This window comes from Micropterus dolomieu, linkage group LG07 (genome assembly GCF_021292245.1).
Source record: "Micropterus dolomieu isolate WLL.071019.BEF.003 ecotype Adirondacks linkage group LG07, ASM2129224v1, whole genome shotgun sequence".
Classification (NCBI taxonomy): Eukaryota; Metazoa; Chordata; class Actinopteri; order Centrarchiformes; family Centrarchidae; genus Micropterus; species Micropterus dolomieu.
In genome coordinates this window covers 1,782,315-1,792,836 of record NC_060156.1, presented here as the reverse complement: position 1 = coordinate 1,792,836, position 10,522 = coordinate 1,782,315, and the positions used below count along the sequence as shown (strand labels likewise).

The 10,522-nt window shown below is 45.0% G+C and overlaps 1 protein-coding gene across 1 annotated transcript in view; it reads right to left on the bottom strand.

Annotated features, from left to right (window-relative positions):
• Positions 1–1,065: 1,065 nt before the first annotated feature.
• LOC123973840 (transmembrane protein 237A-like) overlaps positions 1,066–10,522 on the bottom strand; it is a 14,556-nt gene continuing 5,099 nt past the window's right edge. The window contains exons 4-11 of the mRNA XM_046054177.1: positions 9,334–9,439; positions 9,001–9,155; positions 7,206–7,326; positions 3,572–3,763; positions 3,389–3,462; positions 3,228–3,315; positions 3,033–3,154; positions 1,066–1,268 (exon numbers count right to left, since the gene is read on the bottom strand). Coding sequence (XP_045910133.1) covers positions 1,201–1,268; positions 3,033–3,154; positions 3,228–3,315; positions 3,389–3,462; positions 3,572–3,763; positions 7,206–7,326; positions 9,001–9,155; positions 9,334–9,439 — 926 coding nt within the window. The 3' untranslated portion in view covers positions 1,066–1,200. The remainder of the gene's footprint in view (positions 1,269–3,032; positions 3,155–3,227; positions 3,316–3,388; positions 3,463–3,571; positions 3,764–7,205; positions 7,327–9,000; positions 9,156–9,333; positions 9,440–10,522) is intronic.

The following is a 10,522-nucleotide window of genomic DNA, read 5'->3' as shown; positions in this document are numbered from 1 at the left end:
CTAATAAAGGCGATCAGTTCAGCTTTTTGATTTGAAAGCATGCAGTCCTAGAATGTGTGGAAAAGGAGTCAGAGATGAGGACTCTAATCACAGGTGCATCACAAGCTGCCATCTTCTCCCCTTTGTTGTTGTCTTTGTAAAGCAGTGACTCCCACTTGAACTTCCTACAGCGTGCTGACGATGTGGCCCCGGTTGGCCTTCTGTGTGAGGGGGACTCTGTAAAAGATGGCCCATATTTTAATCATGTAGTTTCTCTGCAGCAGTGCTGTGAGGAGAGTGTGTTTAATAAATGGAGGTGAAAGCAAAGAACTGATCTTATCCAGCAACACACAAGACTCTCCTGATAAAGTTCAACCTTTGACCATCACTGGATCCCCTGGAGAAACTGTCAGCAGGTTAAAGATCTTGGAGCTGTGACTGATGGCCGCCTGAACTTCACACAGAGAGCTGACTGGATTTTTAAGGAAGCAAACAGAGATTGTATCTTTTAGCACTTTTAGTGCTTTGACACCATTTACCATGATGTGGGACACAATGCACTTTTACTATCAGCCTAAACACGTGTTGTGAGCTGAGGAGATTTAACCTCCACTACATCCCTGGTTAGCAGGATGAAGGCGCCCTCTTGTGTTGTGCATCAGTTTCCACATTTCACTTGTTCACCTGCTGTGATGTTCACTGCAGGAAGACATGGAAACACTTCACTGAGCCTTTGGCAGCTTCAAACAGCATCAGTAAAGAGATTTAAATAGATGTAATATCACATTATGTCAGTTTGTTCACAGGAGTCACACCCTGTAACACTGATGCTGCATTCAGGTCACATGGGAAAGACGGTAGAGAAGAGTTTCCAGCTCACAGATATTCTTCCCGTCAGCTCTCAGGTTGGAAATAGTATTTGGGAACGTGAGATTTGAGGCTGGAGGTTAAAATGTCTGACTTCTTGAGTGGTGTTTAAATATGGACTCCTCCTCCACAGCTCCTCAGTTCCTTGTTTCTTAGAGCAGCAGCTCCACCCTGTGGTCAAGAGCTGTAATAAAAATAAATCAAACTACTGACAGCTGCTACTGTACATACTGTATTTCTTTATTTACAAAAATCACAGTCAAGTGCTAGATAGCATGTCATACAAAAGCACATTTAAATGAACAAGATCACTGTTTTGGAGTCAGACACAGACAGGACGAGGCTTTCAGAGTTTCAGGCAGGCATGTCCAGATTCTCGTCTCCTCTCGGGTATCCCTCCACTTCCATTGTCATCAAAAACTCTGCAAATGAAAACCACCTCATTATTATGGAAACCTCTCTGAGGTGACTAAACTAACCTTACAGTCACTGGTGGAAGCATCAGCACACGACACTGATATGCAGCAACACACACACACGAAAATATTCTCCATCTTAACGATAGTAAGGCCGCGTTCAGACTGCAGGCAAAGTGACTCAGATCTGATTTGTTTCCAACAGTGTGAACAGCTCAAGTCACATCTGATCTTTTCCAGTCTCATATGTGGTCCAAATCAAATACCGGTCAAATTTCTTGGAACCTCAGTCTGGATGGTCAACTAAACAAAAATGTACTCAGTTCTACTGATAAAAGGTAATAGTAAACAAAACAATTATTTTGACTCAAACATGGTGTACTCTCTTGCCCCTGTACTGATTGACAGGTCGCCATGGTAGCGCCCTAAAGCCTCCCCTGCTTTCTGCTCTATGTTATTCTAAATGGGACCATCCATCCATCGTCAACCGCTTATCCTGCGTACGGGGTCGCGGGGGGCTGGAGCCAATCCCAGCTGCCATCGGGCTAAAGGCCTGGTACACCCTGGACAGGTCGCCAGTCCACCGCAGGGCTACACATAGACAAACAACCACTCACACTCACACCAATCAACCTAGTCCGCATGTCTTTGGATGGTGGGAGGAAGCCAGAGCACCCGGAGAGGACCCACAAACTCCACACAGAAAGGCCTGGGACGACCGGGGTTCAAACCCATAACCTTTATGCTCGCTTGCTTTCGCGCCGCCCCTAAACTGGGCCATAACTAGTGACTGAGTGCGTTTACTGAGGGAATAAACCAGCTGAGAAGTAGAAACATTTTCTCATAGACTTCTATACAGTCACACTTCTTTCTAGTACTGGAGGCTGCAGATTCAGGAACGCAATCGTAGGAACGGAACTGCAGTTGTAGGACCCTTGTTTACTTTGACACTGCCAGCTAGCTAGCTTTGTACTCTTGACAGCCCCCCGAAGCCAATTACCCTTACCCTATGAAAGGATTATACTTTCCGCCTCCGCTAGGGTCCGTGTGCCTTCCATTTTTTGTAATTGCACGGACCTGTCCGACTAGCTAGGGCAACAACCAATCTACCGCGCATGTGTAGAACATGACCGCCAAGCTGACTGCAGAAGGTAGTATAAACAGAAGTAGTCCGCGTCCGCTCCAGAGTATAATGGAGGCTTAACCATCACAGGGTGTGTGCCTAAACCCAAAGCTATTGATTATGTGCATGTAGACTGGTTAACCCTACAGCTGCGCCCGTCGGCCTCACGACTGACGTGCTAGCAGACAGCCACCACTACCACCACCAATCCACTGGATGGCGCTGTCGCAAAAGAACTACAGTCCCGGGATCGCAGGGGGCCTGAAACTGCAGCCTCCGGTACTGCAGCTAGATAATATTGGCTAATGTTTTTGCGCTGGTCCGATCGGGCAGCGAATTACTAGCTGATGTTACTAGCATGAAAATGTTAGTTTTCACTGGCCCCGGCCGTTGTTAATGTCGAGCCCTGGTTCTCTGAAGTTTGTCAAATAAATTAAGCCATTAGAAGCTTTTTCCACATGAGAATAGTAAAAGTAGCACCTAACTGGCTCTCTGTCTAAGACTAATTGTCAAAGCTTATAGCTCTAAAAGCAGCTCCTCTGTCAGAGAAAAGTTAGAGGTCCAGGGGACTCCTGAGTCTCAGAGCTGCTGCAGGCCCTGAGCTCGGGAATATTACAACAATTAATCTGCGTAATAGCTCCACACACCTTCTGTGTAGTCGATGTCCGGCCGCGTGGAGACGACCGCCCAGGCCAGGCCCACCAACAGCGCCACCACCAGGTTCACCACAATCCACGGCTGCAGGATCTGCTGCTCTGAACCTGGAGGCCTGGAGGAGGTGAGGGTTAGTGCAACACATCCGATACGACCACAACAGAAGCCAACAGAACATAAGCTCTCACCACAGAGTCTCGTTGGCGGTAGGATAAAGGTTGATGCGGTCGCTGGTCATTTGCTGACTGAGGGACAGGATCAGGGCTACGAAATATACTGAACACAGAGAGGGGAGTTGTTAAAACATACATCATCATCTTCACCATCATCCTGCCGTTGTCTCACTTACAGAAAGAAGCCAGAGCAGCAGGGTCCAGGGTGAGGAAGCCTCTCAGGGCCATGGAGGCCTTGGCCAGGTTCACCCTGCACACCAAACACAAAGCTGTTGGCTGACTGAACATGTGGCGGTTGTGGTTGTGATATGTTCTGGTTAACTATGGTAGATTGGGAGAACACGCAGAGCTCCTCAGACCTGTCGAACGCAGACACGGTGCTGATGGCCAGCAGCAGGTAGAGCAGAGACTGAGCTGGGTAGGCCAGCAGGTGGTACTGCTGCAGCAGGTTGGGCAGCGTGCTCAGCTGCTCGCCCGCCAACACGTACACGACAATGATGTTCCACACGGCGTAGCCGGCCAGGAAACCGTGAGAGAAGAGGCCGATCACCCTGCAGAGGGAGATCAAACACACCACAAGACGTGTGTAAAAAATACTGGTTTCTGATTGATCAGCTTGTAGCCCCGCCCTAAAGCCCCCCCTACTTTATGGTCTATGTTCCTCTAAATGGGACCATAAGTTACTAAATGAACATCATGCTGTGTTGATGAAGACCTGAAACTAGCGACTGAGGCTCCCTTCAGGCCAAAAGGTAACTTTACATCTAGAACATGTAACAAACGCTGTGAAGGCTCGACTGTCAGGGTCCAAGAACCACTGTTGAGATCAAAAGTGGTGAACTGGAAGGCACTATGATACCCTTACAGAGCGTTGCTTGGGTCTGCTCTTTAACGGTTTTCTGCAGGACCAATCGACAGGGGCGCTGGGCAACCACGACATCACTGCTCAATTCGAGTTTATGTTTTAGCAGTGAGGTGCGGCCTACAGCAGAGGAGCAGACCCAGAGATTGATCAGCAGGTGTTCTAATTAGTCCTTCCCTTTTAAAGCACTTTCATACAGCAGTATGAAGCAGACGGAGTAACTCCTCTCCCTCAGGTCAACAAGCGACTTTCCAGACTATCGCCACAGGTGGACACAGGCAGTAATGTAGGTGTGCCAGAGTTGTATAGAAACGCACTGCTCATGGCTCAAGGTTTCTTCATCTAAAGACATGATTTTATTTTATTTCTTTGATTTCAGAATATGTACTCCACTGGTTCTGACTTGTATATGAGGACTTTTCTTTCCTCAGGTGTACAATTTAAGGAAAAGGGGGTTGCAAGCTCTGGTTCTCTCCCGTCCATCTTCCAGCCATGGCAGCAGTATTGTGATCTGTGTTTTTGCAGATCCTTTGTTTCCTTTATGTTCTGATGACTCTGGTAGTTTTTGTGGCTTTATTTCTGCTTTGTTAGGTTTAGTGTAAAGCACCCCCAGATCCCACACAGCCCTTTATGGTTCCCTCTCGTGTGTGGAAGCCGTAAGGGTTGTTTCCCTCCAAGCCACAGGGGGCATGATATTGAAGCGTTAAGGCCGATGCTGCTTCAGGTAATTTAAGTTCTTGTGTTGATGAAAACAGGTGTTGTTAATTAAAGAAGAGGCGCAAACAGTTTTTTTTTTTTACTGTGCGCGGATTATGTTTGTATTTTATATGACTTAGTATTATTTATTGGAAGCGGTCAATGGACTCTGTAAGGACGCAGGAAGTAAAACGCCTTAAACTGCAATTTATTGGAAAAAACTGGACACCATTTTTCTGAGGACACGTTTGAAACAATTCAAACAACTTCGCGACCAGTAGTGGCTAAGTATAGGACACGGTCAGTACAGTGTATTTTGGACGGCCCGTCATCATGTTTGGTGTTCTGGGCTGGGTTCTCATGGTTTATTTAATAAACTTAGTCTTGTTGCAACTCCTGGACTCTGATTATTACACCTCTTTAGTGATGAGCTCTGCTGGGGGTCATAATTCACACATTTGTCGGACAAACATCGGAAGATGAGACACTTAATCTCTTACTTGAAAGATTATGCTTTGTGTGACGTGTCCCCTTAGTGGTTACCAATTTTGCGGCTGTACTGTTCACAAGTCTCAGCTCCGGGGACAGGAGCCTGAGACCCCGTTCACAACAGCATTAACAAAACAAAACTATCCACTTGGAGGATAAAATCACGTACTTTAATAAAAAGAAATGCCTGTTTAAGTAGTAAAAATGGGGTGAGGGATTTTTATGAAAACAATCACTTTCAATGACAAACAAGAGAAACCTCAGAGGGTCCTGAAGGACAGCGCTTCAGGCTGACTGTGTCTGATGAACTGAGTTCTGCACTGGACAGAGGAAGGATCTGAATCCTCTGTGCGGCTCCCCACCTCTCTCATGACTTCAAGAATGGGCGTCGTCACACCCTGATTGGCCAAGAGGGGTATCCCCAAGCTGCTGTCAATCACTGTTGAGGAGTCAGCCCCCCTCACTCTGTGCAACAGGATCTGAATGATCCTCTGATCAGCCCAGAATAAAGCTGACTCTGAGTCATGATTAATTGGGAAAAAAGGGAAATTAAATAGCAGTAAATACATATGAATGAGTTACAGTAGGGTTAACTTTGGTTTAGGGTTAGCCAGAAACAGCCTGAGTGCTCCATCAGAAGTGTCTGATGGTCAAAAGGTTTGCTTTTCTCTTCTATCCCATGGCTGTTTCTGACTAAACTAAATCTGTGCTGGAATTATCTGAGGGGAAATTTATGGAGCCGGAAAATTACAAATACTCTTAAATACATGTATTTTTTAATTTCTTTTATATTTACTTAATACATTAGTGAACCTTTAAAAATAAGGTTCATTATTTGTGGATTTGTTTCAAATTTATATACAATGATATATTTATGTGCATTGAAAAACATTTGGTAATTTTTATATAAATCCTGAAAAACATTTGGCAATTTTTATATAAATCCTGAAAAACATTTGGTAATTTTTATATAAATCCTGAAAAACATTTGGTAATTTTTATATAAATCCTGAAAAACATTTGCGAGTCCCTCTTTGTGCTTTTATTAAATCTGAGGCTGGTTGCAAGGCTGCGTTCACACTGCAGGCCTCAGAGTTCAATTCTGATTTATGGCACGGAAAGAAACTAGGAGAAGCTGGAGATGGTTAAACAAAGTCAGAAAGGCCTTTTTAAACCTGAATCTGTTCGCACACACACAGACACACACACTGCTTTCACACTGACTGATTTTCCGGGAGTTTTGCACCAATATGCCGTCTGTGCTGTGCTGTATGAAAGGTACGGAGACGGGCAGGGAGGTCCGATTTGATCCGCCTCTGAGCTGAGAACGTCGGTAGTAACAGGGATAGAACAATGTGTGAAAAGCCACAGCCGGCATGCTGGTGTTTTTCTACCCCGCTGATTCTGGACACACAGGGTTGCACAAGGTTAAACCAGGAGGCTATTAAGGTTACCTCCGGTTAGCTCATTCTTGCTATCCCTCCCGTATTTCATCTCGCTCTTCTAGTTTCCTCCCGGGGTCGCATTTCTCCTGATTTATGACAAATGTTCACAACTTTCTGTCCTTTTCATTACATTCATCCGGTTTCTGGCGCTGTGCAACACAGCTGCCTTTCTCTCTGTTTCCGATCCGACAGGGCAGCATGCAGGTGACTCAGCGGAGGGCTCGGCGAATTTAAGGTGGATTTTAAGGTGGAAGAAAGGGAATCTGTGAACAGATGATAGTGAGACTGAATAGATTTTAATTGTGGCTTTTGTGGAGCTTTTTCCTTCACCGCGCCTTCGTCTAGCGCAGAATTGTGATAGCAGAGTCACATGAACTCCGATCTGACGTCCAGGCCCCTGGTCCTTAAAGTACTGTAAATGTCAGTCAACGAATGCAAAGACATCCTAATGGGAAGTTTGTTGTGTGTTTTTGGTTGTGTATTTATATGTATTTTGCAGACCTGAAGCCACTGTGGACCCTCATAGCGACGTCTCTGGTGGTCCAGATCTGTCTGGGGTCCATGTAGTCATCCATCGCCTCTGAGTGTCGGAGCTGCTCCACTCGCTCTGCCTGGAAACGCCCTGCAAGCACAGATGCACTCGTTTATGTCAAGGAAGCAGCTGTTTCTAACACTAAGACACCTTCCGTGCGTTGACCAGTCAAAATGGCTGCTGTAGTACGTCAGGAGAGCGCAAACAGTGTGAGTGTCTGAAGAGGTTTGGCCAGGTGAGGTCAGCTGCCAGCGACCCACAGCTCGGAGGCAGCATGTAGCAAACAGGAATGGATTATTAAGTGTTATTGGGCATTTAAAAGTCAACCTTGGTTTAAAATGTTTAAAAAAACAACCCAAAACTAAGATTTTTAAGTTCAGTTCTTTTGTGTTCTATCGGACGACCAAGTTTACACTCTCATTGAAAGTGTCTCGATTCCAAATAAAATGACATTCAAGACATTTTGATTTACACTTCCTCTTTCCTCATACCTTTAAACCTTTAATTAAAAGCCTAGTTCCAGTTACACTGTCCCTTTAACTGGCCTGGTGTGGCTACACGTTCTGACAAATAAACGCAGGTCTCAATCAGAAGCCTGGTCTGATTTTTAGAGAAGTTCTCCGGATGTATGAAGCCTCTTAAAGCCCACCGTGTCGCCTGCTTGACGTTAGCACATACAAATAAATATAAATGTTTAAACTTCTGTCAATATGGACACGCTGCACATCGTTAGATCACTTAGATCATTTTTTGAGCGCCAAAGTATATTTCATTTAGATTCTCATGCATGGTAAACAAGAGACGAGAAAGAAGTGGTGACTGTCGACCTTTGAAGCTCATAAAGTCTGAATAAGTGTTTGTTCCTCAATTATTTATTTATATTCCTTTAGTCTGTAAGGGTTTAAAAGAATCAAAACTGTTTTTCATAGAAATGAATCCAAGCTGAAATAACTACAGTAACCTTTGGCTGTCACCCTTTATTAGGTCGGTTTCCATGTCTCTGTGCTTCCTAATGTTTATACAAGTAATGTTCATACTGGTTGAAATAAACATAGCAGCCTATTTCCCATCTTTGCTGAGCGAGATTTTGTGAGAAAGGCCCAAATACAGGCCGGGTGAGTTCAGAGATTGAAGCAAATAAAAGCTCAGGCTGTTAAGTTGGCCAGTGCACAAATCTGATTACAGGTTTCATCTGCTCTAACGGACCCCCTCCCTCACCCACACAGATCATTGATCTGATCAGGTAGACAGTACAGCAGCTCCTTGTGTTTGGTCGTATGGACAGTAAGGCAGGGAGCGGATATTTCCTCAGACTGTGACAGACAGAACGGTGCATCTAAAAAAGTTCATAGTGAGCACTAGAACCAGACTGAGAGATTAGAAGCTCAGGAAACCTTTGCAAATGTTTAGAGTTACTGAGCTGATCATAGATCTTCTCAGGCCGACTTTTCTGTTTTATAAATTCTTTATTTGACAATTCTGATAGTTTTGAGAGACTGGAGTTTTGATTTCCACAAGCTGTAAGCCGTAATCATCGAGACTCAAAAAAAGAAACAAAAAAAGACCGGAAGTATTTCACTTTGTGTAATTCATCTTGAATATGTGAAAGTTTCATTTTTTAAATTAAATTACAGAAGAAAATGAACGTTTCCAAAATGAATGAACAAATAAAAATGCTAAAATAATGTCGACTGCAGCGTTTTTGGAGGTATCAGAAGATGACGGTTGGCTTTAACCAGTAAAGCTGATCTGGTTCCCACTCACTGTTCCTCTCCACGAAGACTTTGCCGACCGGATGGCTGTGTCCGTGGGGGGCGGAGAACAGGGAATGCTGGGGGATGGGTGACTGGGCGTCTGTGACGATGTCGTCGTCTTCGGCTCCCAGGTCATTGCTGTAGTGCTCCGTCGCCTTCGCCTTCCTGATGTGTGATTTAAAAACATTTTTAGGCACTCAGAGAGCAACAGCTGTGAACTACTCAGCAGCTGGTGGACGGATCGTGATGAAACGTGGTTCAGAGCTTCATGTTCCCCTCAGGAGGACCTCTGTCCAACACTTTGGTTTATTAAATCATTAATTTACTTGACGCTCGTACTCGCCTCTTCCTTTTCGTCTTTCTGGTTACAGCAACGGTCGTCTCCTCTCCGTCCATGATGGACTCGTCCATGTTACCGTTTGGCATGTCAGCGTGCTCTGCTTCCTGATCTGACGCAAGAAAACACGACATGACAGCTCTGAAATATACAGCACAAACTTCGTCTGGTTGGGTTGGACCATGGGTAGGATTGTTAACACAGGTGCATCTCAAAAAATTAGGACATTGTGGAAAAGTTCATTTGAATTTTACTGAACCAGACTGAGAGATTAAAGGCTCAGGAAACCTTTGATTTTTGACTTAATGAGCTGATCAGAGCTCTTCTCAGGTCGACTTAAACTTGTAATGTAATCATCAAGAAAAAAAAGGCTTGAAACATTTCACTCTTTGTGCAATGAGTCTAAAATATATGAAAGTTTCACTTTTTGAACAGCAGTCTAACGCCTGTCACTGTCCTCACGCTCACTACAGACACTCATCAACTCCTTCTCTGCTGCTTATTAAACAAGAATATGAACAAATAATATTTCCTGAATGAGAGAGTTGCATATTTTCCCCTGTTTTTCCCACAAGGCAGTGTCTCTGACCTGTGGACTTGTCAGCTACCCACCAGCCAAAGAGGCCTTTTGTGTCGAAACAGACGACAAATCTGCTCTCTCTTAACAGCAAACACAGGCTTATCTCAGGTTCTTTCTTTGGTGTAAAATGCAGGGTTACTTGTGGTTCCTAGAGTCTCCAAAAGTAGACTAGGAGCCAGAGCGTTCAGCTATCAAGCTCCTCTCCTGTGGAACCAGGTTCCAGTTTGGGTTCAGGAGGCAGACACCATCTCCACATTTAAGAGTAGGCTTAAGACTTTCCTCTTTGATAAAGCTTATAGTTAGGGCTGGCTCAGGTGAGTCCTGAACCATCCCTTAGTTATGCTGCTATAGGCCTAGACTGCCGGGGGATTTCCCATGATGCACTGAGCTCCTCTCTCCTCTACTTTCTCTCCCTCTGTATGCAACCTCATCCCATTATTGCATGTTACTAACACAACTTCTCCCCTTTCTGGTAGTCTTGTGCTTTCTCGTCCCTCTCCTCTCTCCTCCTATCACTTCCTGCAGGTTTTCTGGCTCTGGAGCTGTGGAGTCTGGATCTGTGGTTGCGGGTCACCTGCTGCCCCCGTGTTCCTGCTCGACACCCTCTGCTACAAC